Source organism: Pavona decussata, unplaced genomic scaffold, assembly GCF_977016875.1.
Source record: "Pavona decussata unplaced genomic scaffold, jaPavDecu1.1 SCAFFOLD_228, whole genome shotgun sequence".
NCBI lineage: Eukaryota > Metazoa > Cnidaria > Anthozoa > Scleractinia > Agariciidae > Pavona > Pavona decussata.
This window is the reverse complement of record NW_028145633.1, coordinates 1004502-1028517: the sequence shown is the minus strand read 5'-3', so window position 1 is coordinate 1028517 and position 24016 is coordinate 1004502. Positions and strand designations below refer to the sequence as shown.

The 24016-nt window shown below is 41.3% G+C and overlaps 4 protein-coding genes and 1 long non-coding RNA gene across 7 annotated transcripts in view; 4 read left to right on the top strand and 1 right to left on the bottom strand.

Annotated features, from left to right (window-relative positions):
• LOC146458827 (matrilin-1-like) overlaps positions 1–13228 on the top strand; it is a 29273-nt gene extending 16045 nt beyond the window's left edge. For all 3 annotated transcript variants that reach the window (XM_085090285.1, XM_085090284.1, XM_085090286.1), the window contains exons 6-7: positions 11455–11611; positions 13089–13228. In XM_085090285.1, the coding sequence (XP_084946411.1) occupies positions 11455–11611; positions 13089–13099 (168 nt within the window). In that variant the 3' untranslated portion in view covers positions 13100–13228. The remainder of the gene's footprint in view (positions 1–11454; positions 11612–13088) is intronic.
• The window catches only part of LOC146458819 (uncharacterized), a 182290-nt gene that overhangs the window by 57985 nt on the left and 100289 nt on the right, over positions 1–24016 (bottom strand). The gene's annotated exons all lie outside the window — the stretch shown is intronic.
• LOC146458824 (von Willebrand factor-like) overlaps positions 1–24016 on the top strand; it is a 108436-nt gene that overhangs the window by 42812 nt on the left and 41608 nt on the right. The gene's annotated exons all lie outside the window — the stretch shown is intronic.
• LOC146458828 (uncharacterized) lies at positions 678–3777 on the top strand. The gene is made up of 3 exons (XM_085090304.1): positions 678–758; positions 1516–2515; positions 2849–3777. Exons 2-3 carry the CDS (start codon positions 1723–1725, stop codon positions 3775–3777), a joined length of 1722 nt encoding a protein of 573 aa, XP_084946430.1. The 5' UTR covers positions 678–758; positions 1516–1722.
• Positions 20509–21594, top strand: LOC146458826 (uncharacterized). Its single transcript, XM_085090254.1, has 2 exons — positions 20509–20531; positions 20634–21594. The coding sequence occupies exons 1-2, from the start codon at positions 20509–20511 to the stop codon at positions 21592–21594; spliced, it is 984 nt and encodes a 327-aa protein (XP_084946380.1).

The window sequence follows — 24016 nt, the reverse complement described above, 5'->3', positions numbered from 1 at the left end:
AAGAAAGAACGTGTATGTCCGTAGAGCTGCAACTGCTATCGCAGCTGCTTTGGAGGTCATTACACCAGGAGATGCTGGGCATCTGTGGGAAGCTGTGCAATCATCACGAAGTGTGGAAAAAGCGTTGGGACTGCCCGAAAAGCAGTCGGCCGAGAGAAAGTATCTGCAGGCGTTAGCTGAAACGTATCAACACGCAACAAGCTGGAACACTCGGAGACAGGTCCTGGCAATTTTTGCCGACTTGGCGCCTTTTCGTGAGATTTAAAGAAGCACGGCTGCATATCTTGAAGCATGGGCGTGGTTCTGCTGTTCCCTTAAACAAAAGTCCCAGGATGAGGATTAATGAAAGCCAACTCGACCAATTCCTGACTTTCATTACCAGCTCCCATGTAATACAAGATCTACCTTTTGGGCAGCGGTACTTGCGTTTGGCTAACGGTCAGATCTTAGAAACCCCAAATGTAATTCGTACAATGATACCACAAAGAATCATTGAACAGTATACACAGTTTTGCAAAGAAAATAACATGAAGCCACTTAGCCCATCTACGATCTCGCGAATGTTGTCCGTGTGTTCAGCAACTGTTCGGTAGTCTCTTCAGGGTCTGGACTATATTGCAGCTGATGGCGCCAAGGCTTTTGATGACTTAGCCACAGTAGCTGTCAACCTTGGAACGCATGGCCGTGACGGAGAGTGGGTTGATTACTGCGAAAGAGCACTGAAAGCGGGAAAACAGTACATAAAGACTGACTACAAGGTAAATGGCTTTAATGTCAGGTTTGATTGTTATAATACCTTATTAAATGTTCCAAACTTCTAGTGTGCTAGGGACATCCATCATCCCGATTCCAAACGTGTATGGGTGATAACCTGTAAGTCAGTGAGTTGATCAGCGAACGTAACCATGCGTTTTCACAAGAAAGGGTTTGGTAGGGTGTCCATAATAGGTAGTGGGTATGGAGCGAAGCCCCAAAAGTGCAGTGGGCATGTTCCGTTAGTTATCAACGGAAAATTTCTTTCGGTATATGTTATAATGAGGTCATCAGACTACTACAGTCTGCTTTGTAGATGATTATAAAATTCGATATTTGTTGTAGATGGCGTTGTCAGTCTATGACTGTTTTTTTATGTTTTTGTTTGTATTTGTGCCCTTGAAACTGTTGTTGACCCAGTAGTTGATCCCGGAAACTAATCCTTGGAACACCATAGACATTAACTGATCTATGAAATAATTAACGACCATTACTAACATCAGACGTTTGGGACATGCCCCTGCAAGTTTTAAGAAAACGTAAGCGACCGTTTGTACTCTCAATAATTTACTATATTAATAAAACTCTAGGCTATTATAAGAACGTTTCTTGACTATTATATTATTTGGAATTTGTTTTCCTATACAAAATTGGAAAATGATTAATTGATTGACTGAATGGTTGAAAATAGGCAAGACTGGTTGATGTATAAATTCAGTTTTCGGACGAAATGAAGTGACTCCTATCTTTCCACTCACGCAGGTTCATGTCACAGAAGCATCTTCCGAAGCTGACCACTGTACTTCGTATGCTCTCAGTGATCCCGAGAATCACCATTTCCGTCACTCGTGCAGTCACCCTCACAGCCTTGCCTGTTCTTCATGTGAAGGGCTTAAATCTGTTCTTTCTAGCATTGAGACCGCGCTGCATGATAAAGCCACAACGCTTTCTGACGAGGAGCGCGATGACATGATGTACGCATATCAGCAAGCTCTACAAGCCATACAAGCTTGGAAAGCACACCAGCTTCGTTCCCTTCAGCAGGGCAAGTGCCGTGTATACATCTTGCGGGACCTAAATTCCACAGAAGTTTTGATAACTCAAGATTGGGCGATGAAGTTTCTTCCCCAAAAGTATCGGGAGACTCAAGCCGATTGGTATTGTAAACGAGGGATATGTTGGCACATCAGTGTTGTGGTGAGAAGAGGAGAAGACGAAAACGTTGAGCATCAGACGTTCGTTCACATTGCACGGAACTGCTCACAGGACAGCAATGTGGTGTTGGCCATTATGGAGCACACTCTACGTACACTGAAAGCTGAACACTCGGAAATAGCAAAAGCGTCGTTCCGTCAAGACAACGCGGGCTGCTACGACAGTGGAACCCTGTTAGCAGCCTGCTCTCTGATACAGCAGACAACAGGGATACGGATTAGGAGGGTAGACTTCAGTGACCCCCAGGGCGGAAAAGGCCCCTGCGATCGCAAGGCTGCGACTGTCAAAGCCCATGTACGGCGTTTCATTGATGAAGGACAAGACGTTCTTACAGCAGATGACTTAAGGGATGCAATCGTGTCCAACGGTGGGGTGCGTGGCGTGAGGGTTGCTGTTATCAATGCTGAAGGGGTGGCACCAACACGGCCAATCAAATGGGAAGGGGTTAGCCATTTGAACAACTTCTCTTACACAAATGATGGTGTCACTTTATGGAGAGCGTACAACATCGGTGAAGGAAAGACCCTGCTGTGGACCCAGCTGCAAGGTGTGCATTATTTTAGTTGCGTTTACTGAAAGCGCATACAATATTGTGGAATGATAAATTTTAAGAAAGTCGCGAATTATGATGGCTCCTGTAATAAATAATATTGCCCCATCCTCAGGATCACTGATTAATTCTGGCTTTTGATTGTGTCAATCGTCATGATCAGCGACCTTAGTGAATATATCATACGCGTCGTAATCCGTTTTCGAGGGCTCACACGACCTTTTGCACTGAAACGATTGTCAATTCTCATTTTTCCTCTCGTTATTATGTCAGAAGGACTCAGCCGATTTGCAGTCATGTTAATCAACTTTTATATTGTACTTGTTACAGTTCCAAACAGTCTGCAGATTCAACTTAATAGTTGCTTCTCTGACGGGGACTTCGTTGATATCTCTGCTAGCAGCCGTGCAATACCCGAGGTTAGGGAAAGCTCCGCATCAGCAGAATTAGAGAAGAACAACGATTCTCACGATGAAGACGATCAGCCAACAAAGCTCTTCACTTACCCGGTTGATGGATGTGTCAAACTTTTCCAGCGTTACAGCTCTTTAGAGAACCATTTGCAGTATGGTAAATGTGAAATTGTCCTGGAAAGGGAGAACTTATTCGACAAGGCCAGAATCATCTACAGAGACAAACTTCTCCATGGTTCTAATATTCAACCAGTTCTGACGAGTTCCACTCTTCCAGGCTCTTCTGAAGAGATTCAAACACAAGGCTGGGCACTGAAAACGATAAAGAAGGCTAAACGTTTCACTGAAAAGCAAAAATGCTACCTTGATGAAAAGTTTTCCATTGGTCAGGAAACAGGCCATAAGCTTGATGCAGCAGCCGTGGCACGTGACATGAGGTTTGCTAAGGACAAAGGCGGAAATAGAAGGTTTGCAGTAGATGATTTCCTCACTCCTCAACAAGTCCAATCTTATTTTTCCAGAGCGGCTGCTAAGCTTAAGAACACCCACGAAGAGACCCCTGAAGAAGACATAACTGCCGCTGAGGACGAAGCTGCTTATTCACTGACTCGCCAAACTATTCTTGACCAGTGTCTGTTATCTCATCCAGTCACTTTTGAATCATTTAACCTTTGTAACGTAAACGCGTCAAATGGATTCAAAAAGCTTAGCATCGCCATGCTCCGCAAAATGTGTGAGTACTTGGATTTAGATGTCACCCATATCTCAACGGCACGTAAGGCACCTTACATCGAGTTGCTAAGGTCTCTCGTGCATGAGTGCAGCTGTGCACTTCAGAAAAAATGATTGGTTTATTACATCTTAAATGAACGGTATATTACAGTTAGCATTTGATGTATTTTCACGTCTTGCATACCTTCGAGTTGTACTTTACTTCCTTTCGTGGATATTACGTAAAGAGATGTAGACAACGTGTTGAATGAAGAAACTAGAATATCTCTACCAGGCTATAATTAGGCAAAAAAGGCGTTTCAGAATGTTTGTCATGACTCAGACCCCCGTTCCAAGAAACTTGCTACATGTGTTGCCAGTCTCCTGTAAAGCAAACAAGCAAGGCAGTGCTGCCAATAAAGTCAGTAAAATCTAGCTGAAGAAGACTGCACCCAGACGCAGGTTAAGACAAACATAGAATGTTCAGTTTCTGCAGTAGGCGCTTGATTGCTTTCTTGTTTAGCTAAGTAGTCTGTATCTTATATCCTCTCATTCGATATCGCTTCATATGAAAAACGTTTTCTCCGAAACTGATTATCACATAATCATTTGCGACTCTCGCCACCAACCTCTTCGCGAACCGGGGGATCTGGGGACGACAATAATGTGTATGTAACGCAATCCTTTTCGCCTTGACAACTGCTAGATCAGGAGATCTCTCGCTAATTCAAGCGCCACAGAAAAGATACTTTTATTGTCGGAAAGGTAGCATAAGCTTCATGGCCTCAGTTGTTTGAAAGGACATTGAGAGTCGCTGGATCTTGCGAATATCGTTAACATTCAGTTTTTCCGTAATTAACAGCGGGAGTTACAGTCGAAGAATGGTCAAAGTTTGACTTCTCTCTTTCAAAGACTGTATAAAACTTCGCCACAAATTCCTCGGAAATATGTTTCCATTCCGCCATCCCACTGGGAATGTAACTGTAAGCATTCCTTTTTCTTGACCTCAGAGTATTTTCAGCACGTAAGTGGATTTTATAATGTTTTTCCTTCGTATGCCATTGACTCGTCGTTGCTGAGCTAATTAAAGATTAAGTGTTTGTTTACAAAAGTGCACTTTAAAATTTCAACTGCTAAATTTTGTAGTTATGTTGGCCCCAAAATTTTATCGCATATGTTTGAAGGGGAGACGTTGCTCTTTAACTGGGATGTACTTTCATGAAGTCTAGTAATGTACCATTGGCGATATTTTCATTTGAATTTAGCCGATTTTTGTACCTGCCGAAATGGCTCACAAGAAAGAAAAGTTAAAAAATCGGTAAAATATTCAGCTTTTCATTAAAATTGGAAATAACCGTCCTAAATTAATCGTAAATGTCTTCTAATTTCGAATACCAACTTGGCGTTTAGTTTTAGTTACCTTTTATTTTTAAACCCAAGTGTTTCCGATGTGTCGTAAAATGATCCCTGGGTAGCTCCGAGTGCCTTCTGAGAGCTGAAAAACCGAAATATTTGTCCTGCAGCTAAAATATTTATTTGATTGACCTGAAAGTTACATAAATGTGAATTACTTATCTAGTCCTTTCTTCTGAGAAAGTTTGAGGAATTTTGTTTTTTCTCACCCAAAACACATTAGTTGAAAATTACAGACGGCCACTCTTAAATACTATCAAATTTATGATGTCTAAATTAAACAATATGAAGATCTTTCTAAATTTAAAAATAAAATCGCTTAAAGATTTCTGTCGAATTTATGGCTATGGCTATGGCCATTCGGCGTGAGAAAGAATCGCCAAATAGTTACTAGGTAAACAAATTCTTGGCGCCGTTAGAGGGGGGCACAAGTTAATTTTTTTTGAAGTCAAGTTTGTTACACTGAAAATGGAGGGTTGTAGTTCTTTTAAGGCCCTTGTTGGTGGTACAACACTACGACTACACGGTACAAGCCACCAAACGTATCTGGATACAACCTGAAGGAAATTATGGTGTTACGTAACGCGCGTGGGCCACAACATCATCCGTCCCGAGAGCACCCCTCCTGTCAGAAGCCCCACCCCACGCCAGCACCACATAAACACCGGTTATTATTATCAACTGAAGGATCGGAACATTTTTTTTGTGAGGGATGGGGGAGACTGTGTGGGGTGCTTACTTGTTTTCAAAATTACTAGGAAAATGGAGGAGCGAAGAGCGTATCAAATTTGAGGTCGAAATCATCATGTGGCGTGATGATTGGTTTATGAATTAGGTAAGGAAAGTGAAGGTATAACAGTAGCTCGAAGGGAGATTAGTTATTACAGGCTGGTTTTATACCAATCTCCTCCTACGCCCTTCCCCACCCCACCCCTCCCTGGTCCGTAAAGAATAAAGCATTATCTAGGCTATAAGTGTCGCCCATCAGCTTGGAAACAGACGCTCTTTCACATTTCAGACTGCATTCATTAGTTAATATATAGGAGTCGATTCTGCTCCTCCCTTCAGTTACGTCAACAGACCGCAACCTGTTACTAGCCCTATCTACCTGTCAAGGATAGCACACTTACTCGCAGCGATCAGAGTTATGTCCAGTCGATTAACCTACCACTTACAAGCTGTTATAGCCTTGCGCAAGCTGTTTAGTTGAGGTAATTTTTTTTCAAGTTTTGGTGAACGGACTAGCATAACTAAGAAAGTAAGAAAAATGAAGGCCCGAAAAACTGTTATCATGTCTAACACTGTCTAAAAATAGTGCTAGCCTGCAACCGGTGATATATTAATTTTGGGGCTTATCCGCGCAGAATGCCTGGACATCATGAATAATTCATAGCCACTGAAGCGGCAAATTCGAATGCGATCGCGCTTTGAAGAGCAAAAAATTAGAGAAGAATGGGCCGAAACTAGGCAACTAGGGTTCACAAAATTTACTTTCCCGAGTCTCAGAAATAATAATCTCAAGGTTCACGCACGGCTTCTTGAAAATCAAGGATTAGTCTACAATTTGAACTAAAAAAAAAATGAAATTGAGAAAGTAGAAGTTTTATGTTTTTCCACTTGAATATACAGTAGATTTTGCAAATTTTCGTATAGACAGTCATTTTGGAGAACTATTTTGCGAAAACTAACATACCTACTAGACTTTCACGCACGGCAAATGGCAGACGAGTCTTTCTTTGAAAAGAATCCGTTTTAATTTCGAAAATTGGTCACGAGGAACCTTTATGTTTTTCAGTTTGAAAATTGTTGGTCGTAGTTTTATTTGAAAGTGGCGCGTTCAGAGCTGGCGAGCTATTGTTTTCAGCCCAGACATGAATATCAATACATGTCAAATGAAACAATGCCTATTGTTGAAAACCACTCTGCATGAAAAAATTATTCTTAACTACCGCGAATTTTAAAATTGCCATATGCATCAGCTGTTGGTTTTACTCACGATCTACGGTCAAAACAAAGATGACGGCGTGGGCGACCAATAAATACAATAGTGGTCGGGAGCTCTTTTCAGAGCTCTTCGAAAACCCGCTCCGTCCGTTGTTAATTCACATCGTGCCGCATACGTTAATGTTATAAACTCTCCTTACAATTTTCAACTGAACGGAGAAGGTATATCGAAATCATTGTGGAGGAACGTTTGCGGGAAACCGGCCAATTTGTTCGACCATCCTTTCCTTCGCCTACAAATTAGAGGAATCTGGTCGCGAGCGCGAGAGCGCGAATGTTCTAGTTAAAGCTTCTCTTTTTTCGCAACAAAGAAAAGGCACGTGCACGCGAGTTTTTTCGAGCATAAGCTACTCAAGATTCAGGCGCGACAAGTATATGTTCGAATGCCTGCGAAGGCGCGACATTTGTTGCCGTGGGTTTGGCGGAAGGTAAGACTTGCCCTATTCACAATTAGTATAAAGCAGGCCAAACGGCCTTTCAAAAAATTCGATCTGTTATACTATTGAACGTTAATACACTTGCTGCCGGTGCGCACTTATTCAGCCATACTGCAAAGGTGCGATATTAGGAAACAATAGAATGAACAATAGCTTATGTGGCCATTGTCTTTAAGCTCAGACCTGACAAGTTAATGAGCTAAGCGGTATTCCCTGCGGAGCACGGCGCGCGTAGATTTGGACCAATGACAGTTACTCAGTTTACGCTTCACCGCTAATATTACAGATCTATAACTTTTGCCGTACAGTAAGTAAATGTCCCCAAAACAATAGGCATTCTGCGCGATGTGAAAGATAAAGCAAGCAAGGAAAGACGAATATCCTTAAATATTTTTTTTTTTTAATTTTGCAGTTTTGTGTTTCAAAGCTAGAGTATGTACTAATTCCAGGACTAGTAGCGAGTGCACCCTTCAAGCATTTTAGCCCACGCCCATGCCCAAAACATAGTATGACAAACAGATGCCTGCAATGAGGGATATTTTTGGTTTCATACTAGGATCTATTGCATTTAAAGATGGAAAGAACTAGCTAAGGGATGTGTAGTGATCTTCATCAGTAAGTACTGATACTGTTTAGTAAAATCTTACCCCCCCCCCCCCCCCCCCGCAAGGGCAACGCTCCCAACAACCATGACTGCGCGCGCAAATGAGTTTGCGAATACATAAATTATCTGGATTTTAGCAAGGGAAAAATAACATAACGACAGGTATCATTTTTTTAATTGTTGTTGTTGTTGTTGCCTTGAGCATGTTCATGTTCAGTTATCAAGCATTTCGCATTTTCAACCTCCTCCACCCCCCCCCCCCCCTAAAATATCCAGGACATTGTATTGCGTAACGAACAACACCTCCCTGCAGTGCAAGATAGATAAAGATAGACTGAACGCCGACATATTTTTGTCATTCTAGCAGCGATCAAATGTAATGTTTTCGTGCACTGTAAACCAAGCAATACTCACAAATGACTTAGCCGTCGAAGAAGATGCAGTCTTAATGAAATGCGCCGAAAGTTGATCAAAGATTCGTATTCGACCAGTTTGCGTGGTGACTCATCGGACGTTTAATACAAACAGCCGGCTCAAATTTATGCGACGAACGACCAGAGAATCGTGCTAAAATGGCATTTGGACCTGTCTTTTACCATATTATAAGGTTAGAACATTGCGAAATGTTTTTATTTGTGCTTATTTTAACCTAATATGGGTCAAGACATGAACACGGACTAAAAATTATGTCTGACCCACGACTTCAAAGTTTACCGCAGGGGGGCAAATATTTGCATTTTGTACGGACTTTGAAAAGCTCTCACGTCGCTCTTCATCATTTGCCCAAAGAAATTTTTACAACAATATATAGACCATCCTTCTAACATTCAACCACCAGAAGCTTAATCGATTTGAAGGTTTCGCACATGGTGAAAATTAATTTTATTCACAAAGTACTTTTACTGCAGTGAATTGTATGCCTTCGAAATTAAACTATTTCGCATACACAGAACGACGCAATATTTCCCAAAATCATTCCAACATATATTTAAAGAAAGTAAGAAAATATTTTAGTGTTTAAAAAGCGGTAGAATGATTTGTTCTCGCACGCGAGGCTCTCAAACCCGTGTAACAATTTAGCGCCTGAAATGACGATTTTAACGGATTTTCGTTATTTGCATTTTTCTTTGAAACAAAAGGATATTTCACCGAAAAAACTATACAGTGATTTTAGTTATATCCTAGCCTATCTGACATTAAAATATGAAAGAAATCGAATTTTCCACCCTTGCCACGAAATTTAAAATTTGTCTGATTTTTACAGACAGGCGCTCTTAAGTCGCATACTATAAAGCGTCCCTCGGGATCTGTAAAAGCTTTGCAGATTTGAAAGTTAAAATTGTTATTGAAAAGTATAGCAACACCTGCACTTTTACTTGAGCCGCAGCTAAATAGTGCTTGATATCCCCATTCAGCTCGCCAATCATGCTTATTGCCTTCAGTACAATGAACTTCTTGAAGGAAAAATATTGACATTTTTTTCGAGCGGAGCCAGTTAAAAATCTCTCGCCGCTTTGTCTTGTCTCCTAAACCTCTTACATTTAAAGAGCCTACTTTAAGATCTACTTATTTGTTTACTTTGGTTTATTATGTAAATTGCTTTGGCTACCCAACGACAAAAACACTTCTGTAATTGATCCAGGTATAAACTACATAAACAGTAAAAGTCTAAACAAAAATACACTATGATACAAGAAAAGCAATAAAAACAGAAATGAGAAATACTACGTAGTAAATTCAAGAACGTAACAAGAAAAAAAAAACAGGTAAAGAGAATAAAACTAGCACGTTAAAGTCTGTTTTGATTAAAGGGACGGGAGATAAAAAGAACGAAAGAAACAGAAGATTAACCTCCCGCAAACAATACTAAACAATCATGCATGAAGAGAAATAAATAAATAAATAAATAAATAAATAAATACATAAATAAATAAATAACTGGCTAGTGAAATAACAATTTATACTTTCCTCATCTGATCACAAATTATCCAAATCTTCTTGAGTCTGAAACCTAATAGGAGAGCCCTCTGGAGAAGTCTTGACAAAGATTTTTCCATCCATCGTCCATACATTTAAAATTTCGCTGTTCCTTCGTTTGGCGTTTGCCTTGTTGACCAAGTGCCGTGTGTGGGCAGTTAAATGCTTGCACATATGAATACGGTTTAATTCCGTTCGAGATTCACTTGGGCAGTCCGGAAAAAGACTCCTAAGAGTCACGTTCTTTAAGCCGGTTCAAGCCTTATTTACACGAGATTTGATTTTATGGCTTGCGAATTTTACTATAAATCGCCTCGCTGTGCTTCCTTTGGATGCGGTGTGAAATTTCAATATCTTCAGAGCGGACATTTACATTCAGGGCGTTTGTTACCTTCATCACTGCTTCTTCCGTTGAGCTGCACTCCACACAAGGGATTCTATGCAATTCTAAAGAATTTTTACGGGAGTACTGTTCCAGGTTATCTTGACTCCATCACATGTTGTCAATATCTTCCTGCTGTTGATTTTGTTTCAGTCTCGCGGAGTTCAGCTCATTCTTGTGTGAGTTGTTTTGTGAAGTAATTTCTGCAAGTTGTTTTTTCGTGCGTGTTGGCTCTCGGTCTTTAGCGTTCATGGACTCCTTGAGAGCCAAAGGGTCGTTCTTTATCTTGCAATTGTCCAAAAGAACTGTGGCTATCTGCTCCTTAATAGCCAACAGCACAACCTTTATCTCCTTGATGTCCATGTTGGAGTCATGACCAGGGGGACAATAAGAAGGAGAAGAAGAAGCCGCAGCCGCCATATTCTCTTCATCTATAATCTCATCGCTGGCGGCGCTATCATGGCGAGCTGTTTTGTGGTCTGGAGATTCACCCTCGCTTGTGGGGGTCCGTCGATCTCTCTTCTTCTTCGGTTTAGTCATTTTGCCCGTTTAAAGATGATATCAGAGCCACTAGTAAGAAATTTTGGGAGGTCGATACGCCGCTTCAAAAAACACGTCCGGTGCTCATGACGCCCGACCAAGACTCTCCTAATCACGTACCCGCAAATTTACCAAAGATCATGTGATAGTTCGCAAGAGCTCAACGTTCTTGTTTTTTGTTGTTGATGATGCTGTTCTTGTTTTAACTGCTTCTGCTCTACCCATACCATATATAAGAATAGCGCCGGAAAGTACCTAAGAAAGAAAGAAAAAAAGGCTGATTTCATCTAGAAACAGAGCAGTGTAATTCCAACCCTAGCGCTCATCCTAAAACTTTGAGGACCGGAAAACTGCCATAAGTGGTAATTCATGGTCTTGTGTAGAACTGATTGCCTTAAAAACAAAGTAGAGTAGTTAATACGTTCAGTAACTTATCTAACCACTACGTTTTATAGGCCAAAAATGTCGTGATCATAGCTGTTGGGGTTGGCAATGCCATCGACGACGATACCCTTCAGGAAATTGCAGGAACCGGCAATCCTGTGTTTCATATCAGAAGTTTCTCACAGCTAAAAACTAAACTGGATGAGATCAAAAACGCCATTTGCCCAGGTAAGTTCACTTATAAATTAGGCTCCAAATAGTAAAATACTTACGTGAATTGTCTTTAAAGTTTCTCATAAAAATAGAACGTTGATAAAAGCTTTTGACCCGGATTGCATGAGCTGCTCATACTAAATCCTTTTTCGGCTGTAATAATACCAACTATGCTACCAAACCATGAACGTCACAGAGGTCGAAATCCATGTGTCGATGTTTAACTCTTGTTTGACTTTCGCTCACTCCATTCTGTCTAGATCGGGTGGGTCGCTTATTCTACCAAAGCAGACATAAAGTTTCTAACTTTTTAATCTTGGACCAATCGCCACCAAACCTCGAATGTTTTTATTTGATGAACCATGGCTGTTCAATTTTGTTATTTTGTCTCACACAAATTGGAATATTCCTGTTGTTAATGAAAAAAAATGTTTTTCTAACAGTTATTTTCACACCGTTAATTCATTTCAGTTTTCATCTATATCTTTGAACCCCTCTTCGTCAAAGTTTATCTCTTTCTTAGGTTTTGAGATAATCCAGAAAGCTACAATACTCATGAAGTCATGAAGCGTCAGCACGTCCCTTTGCGAACCTTAAAGGATATACATTCCAATATTTTAGTTCCCCCATATAACGGCATAAGTTCAATCGTCACGAATTATTAATAAGTGAGACAGGGGAGGATAAGGCTTGGAGCTAGGCAAACGAGAATACAATGTTTGTATGTTCATGATTCCATACAGCGGCGAAAGAAATCATTTAAAGGATACTCTAGTGTACGCAGCCCATTCAATGCACGTGTTTTGTGTGTTGTTTGTTTACGGAATAAAGCTGTTGGTCCGGAGCGCCAAGAGATCATGCCCTCTAAAGTAGTTATTACGGCATGATTTCCAAACAGTGACCATAGGAAAGCGAATTCTGTCCCCCTCCATAACTTCGAGAATACGAAAAGCTATAAAAAATTAAACTTAGAAGGTCGATAGTACGTTCGGAGATGTTTTCCTTGAGGTCCAAAAGGGTACGTGATGATCGCATATGACGTAGGAGTTACTTCATAATTTCCAAACAGTGGCCGTCTATGATTTTTGAATTCCCTTTAAACCTTCAGTAAGCCACCACCAAAAAATCAAAACCGACAAAAATCTAATCAAAAGCTGTAGAAGAAAATCAAACCACTCTAGGGGCATGAATAATTAAAGTAGGAAAGTGAATTGTATTCATTAAAACAAGAGTATTCCAGTTTCTTCAATAGTTTTCATGGTAACATTGTTTCTACATCAACTCCTGAAAGCACCATTGGGTTTGGTAGGACCAGCTAAAACATTAAAACGTTACAAACGCGGAAAAGTCCGCACGTGGAGACTCCTCCATCCCCCTGTCAGTCAAATGTAGGATATACTCTCTCATGGAGATGTTATCACTCTTAAATACATATAAGTGTGTTAAAGATAAAATTTAACGTGATTTTATGATTGTTTTTGTTATCTTATAGATCTAGATTAAGAGACTGCAACAAGGAAATCACAAACAAAGGATCTCAAGATAAACAAATGACAGTAGTCTTTGTAGACGAACGTCAACAAATATGTGCTTCAGTGAATAGAAATTAAAGCAAGAGATCAAAGATGACAATTGTTTACCGTTGTGCTAATTCTGGCTAAACTATTGCCCTTTTTAACCTTGGTGGTTTCAAAACTTTTTTTTTTTTCATTCCGCACCCAACTACGTTGGTGTCGTTATCAGTTACAACAACAAAACTCCCTTCCTTCTCCCGTCCCCCGACGTTTTCAAATATCCCTTATAAAAATAAATTGATTCCATTTGGGCCTAAGCGTGCTATCTAATAACTCACAGATAAAGTCAAAATGGGGAAAGAGAAAAGAAGTACGTTTCCAGCCGCAAGCGAGGATTGTGGCTGATGCTCTTATCATCTTTTGACGACGTTTGTTCGTTATCAGAGTACACACGCCGGACAAAATGAACTCTGTGCTTTATATCGTTTTTTGATATCAGCTATACCGCACGAAATTCAAAACGCATTTTTTTAATCTTCGAGGTGATCCTTTGCATGGAAATTCACAGAGAAAATTTGGTTACGCATATCAAGTCAAAAAAACTCCAAATTGTACAAGAACCAAAGATATCCAGGTAAACATATGGTGAAAATACACACACTTCCTCCATCGGAAAATTCCCTTGCCCCATTTGGATGTACCACTGCACATTTTAGCACATTTTTTTTTTCCAATCACTCAATGTTTAATGTTAACCCTATCTAGAGTGGACATTTTTGTGTGTTGTATATTCTGGGTCCGGATCGAGGCTGGTGGGTTAGAAAATGAGGAGACTTAAATAACATAAAAAAGGTAAGAAAAGATAGAAAAATTAATAAAATTTTGCAGAAATGTTTTTATAGTATCAAAAAGCAATAATCCAATCTTTATTCTTCCTTTAGTTGTCCCTTGTACCATTGCTAGCCTAAAATAAATACGAAATAAATGTTTAGTTCCAATACTGAAGAGTCTCCCTTCCCTCCTCTTCATAGAAACACAGGTGTACATTATCACCCCAGCACATTTAACTGCGTTGTTTGGAAACAGCATAAACGTGTGTCGAATTGTCATCTGTAATTTTGTTTTCTATCCTGTGTTGACAGGAAGGATTGAAAGGAAGGGAGATTAGATTGTCTAAGAATTAGGCTAAAACTGTTAAACTAATAGACTTTACTACCTATCTCCAAGACAAAACTTCCTCGAGTATGTCACAAAAGCCCACACTGTTGCATTAGAACTGACCAAGGGATACCAACGGCAAGAATTTGAAAAATGGGGGAAAACTGTACGTAGCGTATTTATAGCGAATACACAGAGCTTCGTTGTTATGTCAACCTCATTTTCACATAAGGTTTGCTCGCGAGTCACGTGATCATGCGAATCGTCTGGTCGTAGTTTGTTCCTCGAATTTATAAATCGGTTGGACTTTTGAGATGTGTTAGTCTCTTTCCGTAAGTTAACAACAAAACACTTTAGAGCGCACTCGTTGCCAAACTGAAGGTCAACGAATTTCAATACAATTCTTTACGTTTATTTGCTGCTATAAACCTTCTCAGCTCTTCAGTCCTCGCTGAAGCTAGCCTTAATAGCGACTACCCGTAAGAACCTCAATTTCAATTTTCATCCAGAAATAGATTTCGCTGATAATTCTTCCGCCAATTTCTTTTGGCAAGTAGGTAACAAATATGAAATAAGATCAAATTCAACTTTCTTAAATTTTTCTGATCCCAACTTTTAGCACCCCGTGCTGTGCTCGAAAATCAACGGCGAGATCATATAGTTTGCAAGGCTTGCGGCCGTTAGTTTTAGAGACTACGGATCATTGAAAACCTCTACATTTGCTAGTTATAAACGATGACCCTTTATCGTAATAATGTGCTTTAATTAGTGTAATAAATCCGAGGGAACAAAGTTTATCTCTACTTTGAGCATTTATCGCAACATGCGATTTAACCAACATTCAGAGGAATAAATTACATTAGTGGTTCGTACTCACAGAAAGTTTCATCCATTGTCTGTTAAAATGTGTTAAAACATTTGATCGCACTCAATATATCTTCCACCAGTGCGAGGTAAAAGTTGTAGCATTCGTCTAACACGGCTATTTTACCATCGAACATCTCATGTTCCGTGCATAATATTACATAACTGGCTCGTCGTCACAGGTCTCTCTACATATTAGTTGAACGTTCCATCCACCTTCTGTTTAAATCTGTTAAAACGTTTCGCGGCAATCCAGTTTCTCCTCCACATAGTGCGAGTTGAAACTTGTGATATTCGGAAGGAAGAGTCTCTTACCAATTTGAACGTAATAAAAACGCTGCAAAAGTTTCATCAAAGCTGCCATGTAACGAGATAAGTCTGGCACAATTGAAACAAATTCATTGTCCACCATGTTTTTTTCTTCTTTCATAACCGCTGACCAGTAGGTGTATGGGCCTCAGTACTTGAACTTTTGGCGCAGGAACACTCAGTGATCATAGCTTCCAGTTTCTCCACCAGCTGGTACTTGATGTCCCTCGACTGAAAAGAACTTTCAAAATGGCTTAAAATTGACTTCGACATTTCAACATTAAATGAACCGAGATTATATTTCTGATACAAATCACCAAGATTGTAAGCATCATAATATATTGGATGCTGGTTGATCATACACCTCATACATTTGTTGCAATCAATCTTCTCCTTCAACCACGTAATCTACGTCATCCAAGCTTATGTCCAGAGACGTTTGCACGCTCCTTTGTTTTCTTTTCAACACAGAGAGCCTTGAGAAGTGTGCTTCTGTCTGGTTTCTTGAAAGCAACTCTCCTCTTGAAAACAATCGCGTGTTCTTCTCTGTGTGGCCTTGTCTCTGATTTAGTTCTGAGTGCAACGAAAGTGTCCAAAAATAGCGGCTAATTATTCATCGTTTTATTATGTAAAGGTAAAAGACAGAGTTAGGTCACAGTTGTTCAATCGGGTGCGTCGCCTTTGCTTCGTGAGCTAACTCTGATATATTAGAGATTTCTTCACAAGGAGATTTTGAACTAGGCCGTTCTTATCTCGGCTGGGTTGCCTGATAAGGACCGAGCAATCGGGTGTGCCGCCTTTGCTTTGCTGTGTTTAATACTTGCTGTACCTACATGATATTTTTTTTCTCAGAATTTTTCAATTTTTCGGAGGTTTTTGACTGAACCGGAAATATTTTACTGCACGCAGTCAGTGAATGTTGATTGCTGTAAACTTTTTACAACGCACTGGGGTTCGTGTTGCACCGAAAATGTGGTTTTAAACTGTCAACAGCACTCCCGTAAACAATAGGCCTCCTGTAGTGATCGAGGAAAATTTTGGATGGCAAAATTGGTTGCTAAGGCATGCGGCTCGCCATGAAATAACAGAGGACGAATGAACGTATTTTTACAGCATGGCATGCCACGCAGAACAAATCTCACGGCTAGGTCAGGTTTCTTGGAACTGAGGACAAACTGACTCCCACGCGAAAATTGCTCACTATGTACAACAACACAATTATGAAACCTCTTGGAACATACACTGCAGCAGTATCAGGTGGAATTTGTTATTGTAGACGATGACTACTTGACACCGATTCTGGGAAACCCAACGATCCAGAGGATAGATTTGGTCAGGGTGCAACACCAAAATGTTATGGCTGTCAATACTGAGGTTCAGTGCAGTAGTCAAAAGAAGAAGTCTTAACGAAGTACCCCAATGTGCTTCAAGATACTGGAAAGTTGCAGGGCTAGTACAAGCTTGAAATTGAAGAGGATGCTAAGCCAGTGATTCATCCTCCTGGAAGAGTACCTGTCGCGCTCAAGGAGAAGCTGAAACATGAGTTGGAACGGTTGCAGAGTCTTGGCATCATAGTAAGAGTCACAGAGTCTACCCCCTGACTGTCCAGCCTCGTTTTCGTGCAGAAACCTAATGGACAAATTCGGATTTGTCTGGATCCTAAGGACCTCAACAAAGTTCTGGGGAGGAGCCACTAACCAACGCGCCACAGTTGATGATATTCTTCCAGCGCTTTCCCGAGGGTGTTGAACTTGACGATGACAGTTCGCGCTTAACGACATTCAATTCACCCTTTGGGAGATTTTGTTGGCGTCGCCTGCCCTTTGGTCTGTGTTCGGTCCCAGAGGAGTTTCAGCAAAGGCTAAACCACGCACTTGAAGGCCTGAAGGGTGTATTAACCATTCATAATGACATCTTGGATTTTGGAGAAGGCTCCACAGAGGAAGTAGCGTTGGCAGATCATGACAACAACTTCCACTCCTTAATGCATCGGTGCCGGGAAAAGAACATTAAGTTGAACTGGGACAAGGTGAAACTGCGACGCAAAGAAGTCCCATTTATGGGTCACGTGATCTCAGAGGAGGGTCTTCGAGCAAATCCCAACAAAATCAAGGCAGTGTTGGAAATTCCCACCCCGACTGATGTGGCCAGTGTACGAAGGTTTATTGGATTCACGAATTACTTAAGCAAGTTCTTGCCTCGACTCAGTGATGCATTGGAGCCACTCCGTAAGCTCACTCTATCAGATGTAGAATGGCTTTGGTCTGACGTACATGACGATGCTGTCCGACAAGTGAAACTGCTGGTTTCAAATGCGCCTGTCCTCAAGTATTTTGACTCGACAGAGAGCCTCACCTTACAGTGCGATGAATCAGATAAAGGTCTGGGAGCAGTCCTGCTTCAGAAGGGCCAGCCTATTGCCTATGCGAGCCGAGCGCTAACTGACGCGGAGACGCGTTACGCCCAAATTGAGAAGGAGCTTTTGGCTGTCGTTTATGGCCTGGAAAAGTTTCACACTTACACCTATGCTAGAGAAGTGACTGTGAAGTCAGACCACAAACCTCTGGAAGTTATTTTCAAGAAGCCGTTGCATCGAGCATCGAAGAGGCTTCAGCGCATGCTCATGCGAACTCAGATGTATAATATCAACCTTGGCTATAGAAAGGGATCAACGATGCAGCTGGCTGACACCCTCAGTCGCGCTTATTTACCCTACGATGGGAGCCAGGAGGTCGCTTCAGAGATTGAAAGCGTTAATATGACACAGTACATCCGTCTGAGACAAAGCACTCTTCAAGAAATTAAAGTCCACACGCAGAAGGATGAAAGCCTTCCAGAACTGATTAGAGTCATCGAGGATGGCTGGCCAGAAACCAAAGGGGAGCTGTCGCATCTGGTACTGCCCTTCTTTGACATTCGTGATGAGCTAAGCGGCTACAATGGCGTGGTTATTAGAGGAAAAAGAGTAGTGTTCCCTATGTCGCTGCGTCGAGACATGCTACGTTGTCTCCATTTGCCCATAGTGGGGTTGTGAGCACCCTGTCGCGGGCTAGAGAAAGCATATACTGGCCGGGAATGAACAGTGAAGTCAAGCAGTTTATTGAAAGGTGTGAAGTCTGCAGGGCGTTTGACCGGAAGCAGGCAAAGGAGACACTCATTCCTCATGAAGTTCCTGACCAGCCATGGGCGAAAGTCGGAGTTGACTTGTTTACTTACAGGGGTCGAAACTATCTCATTTGTGTTCATTATTACTCTTCGTTCTGGGAAATCGATCCCCTTGACAACACTGCTTCAGGAACAGTAATACAGAAGTTGAAATCGCAGTTTGCAAGGCATGGAATCCCGGAGACGTATGTATCAGAGAATGGCCCTCATTTCGCCTCAGTCGAATTTAAGGAATTCAGTCGCCAGCAGAACTTTGAGCTTGTAACGAGTTCTCCAACTTATCCGCAAAGCAATGGAAAGGTCGAAGCTGCCGTTAACTCAGCTAAAAATGTCATGAGGAAGTCAAGGAAAGCCGGAAGAGACCCATATCTTGCACTCCTCGAGTACAGGAACACCCCAAGTCTGGGACTGGGTACTAGTCCAGTGCAGCGTTTGATGAGCAGACGGACGAGAGCACAACTACGCATCGTTCCTCAGCTTGTCAGGCCAGTTGTTCAGCCCGGGACTTATCAGAAGCTTCTCGCTAACAAGGAACGACAAGTCCTTGCTTACAACAGGTCGGCCAGGGATCTGGAAGCGCTTAGAAGTGGAGATGCTGTGCGATTCATGCCGCCTGCAAAGTCGACTAAAGAAGCTGTGAAAGCAAAAGTTGAGAGATGTGTTGGAACTCGGTCCTACGAGGTGGTTACCGAGGATGGGGCCATATATCGTCGAAATCGGCGTCAGCTGAGGAAAACAAAGGAGCCCTGTGAGGGTCCTAAACCCAGTTCAGTGGCTGAAGAAGGCGCTAAGCAACCGAGTCAGCAGTTAATGTCCTTTCCTGGACGGGGACAGACAAGTAATGAGCCCGCCGCGCCGTGTATCCAGACTAATGCCCCCAGTAGTCAAGCTGACACAACCAATGAGCCTGTTTTGCCATCTGGGAATGCGGAGCCTGTTGCTTTACCTGTGCAAGGCGCAACGACACGTTGGGGCAGAGTAGTCAGAAGGCCGGGTTATCTGAAGGACTATGTATAGTAACTCGTTGGAACTTTATCTTAAGGATTGTGTGGCGTCACTCGTTGGAACTTTATTTGAACTTTATTTGTAACAATCTCAAACGTTGCACAGAAGTTTAACTAGTTGGCGTTGTTCGTTTTTTTTTTTTTTTTGTTTAATTGTTTGTTTTCTTTGGCTAGTTTCTTTTTTTTTTTTTTTTTTTTTTGCTTTTTTTGTTTTGTTATCAGGAAAAAGGATGTAACAAGGATGTAACAAGGCCTCGCTTGGGTGTCAGAGTCAGTTTATAAGTTGCTGTCTTAGGTCTAAGCGGCCATTAAAATAAAGGATCACATTGCTTCTCAAAGGCGTCTTCTCGCTTAACTAAACAACGACTATGTTGGAATTAAGTTATTTCAAAAGTGGGCATCAAAGATAATTGGGCTTAAAGTTGGGCTATTTTAGGTTTGTAGTTATGCCGATAACAGCCACAACTTTAGACATTTACTGAAGTGTACAACATAAATATTCCTGTGGGCGATAAGTTTTGCTAAAAAAAGTTCAAGAGTTAAGCTAACAAAAAATGACTCTCGATTTGACTGAATAATTTTCTAGCAATAGTTGCGGTTACACTAGCCTTTTTACCCGTGGGTAACTAGCATTTTCCCACAGGTAAGAATGTTTTTGTGTGTAACCGCTTTTCCCAAACCGAAACTGCCTTTGGGTTATTTCCATGGATACGTCAAAGAGAACAAAAGAACTTCCCATGACAGTTCCCGAACTGAAAAGTACGGTTTATCTGCTCCCTGAGGTGGCTTGGCCAATCATCATGCAGAACGTAGCTAACACAGGAAGTCGCCTGCTATGCTCTAAGTTGACCTCTGATACGCTTGGCTAATTTCGCGCTCACTGGTACCACAACGCGACATGGCAGGGTTTCGCGCATCACTGTGAGTATTGATTTCTCTATTTTCACGAGTTTTCTCTTCAGATTATCAGACTATCAGTTTCGAAGTTGATCAAGTTGTAATCTTTTTGTTGATCTGTTATAGGAACGCTAGTCAAAACGGAGATCCGTACTACAACGGGTATTTATTTCAATCAAGAAACCAACCAAGGCAGCAGGGAAATCTTACCGGTAATCCCCTGTACGATGATCTGCCTCTACCGCACTATCCGCACTATCCAGCGATGGTAAGTCCGTACCCCATATACCAGAACCCGTTGCCCAGTGCTAGCATGTTTGAACCAGACAGGGACAGTGATAGTCCAAGTCCAAGTGAAACCTCGAACGATCGCAACAAGCGCAGTATCTGGTCGTTAACCGAAGAGAGATGCTTAATTGCGGCCTATAAGGAGTACTACGGTAGACTTAAGTCTACAAAAAGCAGTCAAGGCAAGAAAAACATATGGGAAGATATCTTGAAGCAGTTTCAAAGTATGTGCTTGAGCAATGGTGTGGAGTCGGAAAAGTCATTAGCACAGCTAAAGGAGAAGTGGCAGGCGCTCTTGGATAAATACAAAAATGTATGCGACCACAACAATCGGACGGGAAGGGAACGGAAAACTTTCACACACTACGAGGACGTAGACGAATTTATGGCTTCGTCAGACAAAGTCAATCCAAGATTTGTCAAGGAAACAAATTATAACTCTGAGGATACCGACGACATTTTATCGACCGGAAATCAAGATTGTGGTAAGAAACCAGAGAAACGGCCAGCCACCACAGCTGAAAGCGAAAGTGTGGATGCAGAGAAAACTGGAAAAACTGGGCAAAAGGAGAAGAAAGGACCCAAAAAGAAGAAGAAAAGGCTTAGCGGCGATGACATGGAGCTAGGAATCCTTGACATGATGAAGGCTCAGCAAGAAGCCATTAAAAAATCAGAGGAGAACGACGAGAGAGTTTTAGAAGCTCTTCTCAAATCTCAGTCAGAGGCGCAACGACAACACCAAGAATTTGTTGTGTTTGTATTAGGAAAACTTGGGGACATATTTGCTTCCAAAAAATAGCTTCTACCTTAAAGTTTTCATTCAAAGGAAAAAAAGAACAGTTTATTGATTGTTGTATTAAGAAATTTTAATTGATCTTGAATATCATTCAGTGGACACTGAAACACAGAGTGCTGTGAAATGAACAATCGAAAGACAGAGCACAATAAGGTTCTAAAATTATACATCTGCTGTTTCTTTAGTATAACATGCGCTTCAGTTTTTAACAAGCCTGATTTCCTGTAATTATCCCGTGACTGTACATTTTACGCTATTTTCATTGATTTTATATCACAGTACTATATATTCAATCTCCTGTTACTTTTAAGTTCGGATCAATCCGATCAAATATATAATTGTTTAAATAAATTGCAAATCAAAAATATATACTTATTTTGCAACCTTCTATAATTTAGAACGAACGAGAACAAAATCAAGGGGGTACTGTCTATTGATTTGCAACGTATCGAACAAGGGCTTGTAGAACCGCAGCAGCGGCCTGGGAGGGGGGGGGGGGGCACTGTCGTTATCATCATCGTCACTGTCATCATAATCACTATCATCTATGTCGACTTCATCTCCTCGTAAAATACAAATGTTATGCAGCACACAGCATGCAATGATAATGTCGGGTATTCTGTCGCTGTCTTCGTCTAGGCGCTTAAGTAAAACCCTCCATCTTCCCTTGGTCATACCAAATGCGTGTTCGGATACTATTCTCGCCTTAGATACCTCTCGATTAAACTTCCTCTGGTCTCGCGTAATACCACCATTATCCTTAAATGGTAGGATAAGCCAGGTTTTATTTGGATAAGCAGTGTCTCCCACGATAAGTGGGCGCACTACAGCTCCGCCTAAGTCAAATGTGGGTTCCATTAGGATATTCTCATCTTCAGCAGCCCAATAAAAGTCAGTTAAACGTAGCATCCGAGCATCATGTAGGCTTCCAGGAAAACTGGTTGCAACGGATAAATATAAGCCAGAGGCATCAACTATTCCCTGTACTGAAAAACTGTAGAAATGTTTACGGTTAAAGTAATCTTCATGGTTAACTTTCGGGGCCTTAATAGGAACATGGCTTCCGTCTATTGCTCCAACTACATTAGGTATTTTACTTTTATTGTCAAAACCTTCAATTTTTTTTAGCTATCTCTGCTGTAGTAGATGGAAACTTGATATACTCGTCTTGATGTCGGCAGATTTCTTGGACAAATTCATGGCAGCATTTTACGACAGTCGGTTTTGCCAACCCAACCATCAGTCCGCAGGAGCGGTAACACTCGCCAGTCGCTAGTCGCCAGAGACTTGCACCAACGCGCTTTGGAACTGGAATGGCATCTCGCATCCTAGTGTTCTGTCGCTGAAGCGCCGGTCCAACGAGCTGACATATATATTCAAATGTATTGCGAGAAACTCTAAAGTTTTCTTTCCACCAGTGATCGAGTGCATTGTTATTTAGAAGCTGCTCAAACCAATTCTGTGGTCGTGGAAATACCCAAGCCTTTCTTGGCTGACGAGCAAGTTCTCGACGAGCTCGTAAAGATAAATAAAACACCGACAAACCTTGCAGGTAACGTAGTTGGAAGCGCCTTCTTCGCTGTCTTCTCGCAAAAAACTGTTGGATTGCTATATTTATTGAGGATTGTCGAATAATTATCAGGAGAATCACTGAAATTAAGCTTACAAGATCTCGATTCGTGTCATCCATGTTTCCTTTTACGTTTCCCGCCAAACTGCATGGTCATTGTGAAATCATATGTAATTATATTTTACCCCGAGGGGAGTTCTTTCACTGTGTAACCGCATCCCCAAGGGAAACATGAAACCTGAGCTAAACCGAACCCAAGCCATTTACCCTCTGGAAAGCCCCAAACCCAAGGTGTGTGTAACCACAACTAATGTAAACGAAGTAATGAAAAATAATCAAAATTAAGCTAAAAATCAGCCTTAAGGGACCTCCACAAGGCTGTTATCTACAACTCAAACCAAATAAAGTCAATGAAGCTAAAACTGAAGTCCTCATAGTAGCTGAAGTCCTCATTGTAACTATGTGTGCCAGTTTTGTGCAAAATCGCCCGATCCTCGTTTCAAAGTCTGCCCCACTTTCTCAGGCAGAAGCTTTTAAAAGACTTCCAAGAGTTAGAGTTTCTAACTCAGTGAGTTTATACTATGAACAGAAACTTCATAATTACCTCAAGTACGGCGAAAAAGGACCGCGTAAGAATAACAGCACTTTGCCATCAGCCGTGATAAATGCAACCTCAAATTTTCGTTGTCTCTAGTATCATTAAGGTCATACTTTTAGCTCAGCAGCTTTTCCATGAAACAACGTCAACCTTCCTGTATTTCTCCAAAAGAAGAGAACATCAAAACTGATAATAAACCAACTCAAAAGTGACGCTTTAAGATAATTTGAACCAAAAGACGAGAAGATTATTTCCAG

Coding starts and splice junctions, on each gene's coding strand:
- LOC146458828 (XM_085090304.1), top strand. CDS start 1,723: ATGATGTACGCATATCAGCAAGCTCTACAAGCCATACAAGCTTGGAAA. Junction 2,516..2,848: donor GCTGTGGACCCAGCTGCAAG/GTGTGCATTATT, acceptor TACTTGTTACAG/TTCCAAACAGTCTGCAGATT.
- LOC146458826 (XM_085090254.1), top strand. CDS start 20,509: ATGGCAGGGTTTCGCGCATCACT. Junction 20,532..20,633: donor GCAGGGTTTCGCGCATCACT/GTGAGTATTGAT, acceptor GATCTGTTATAG/GAACGCTAGTCAAAACGGAG.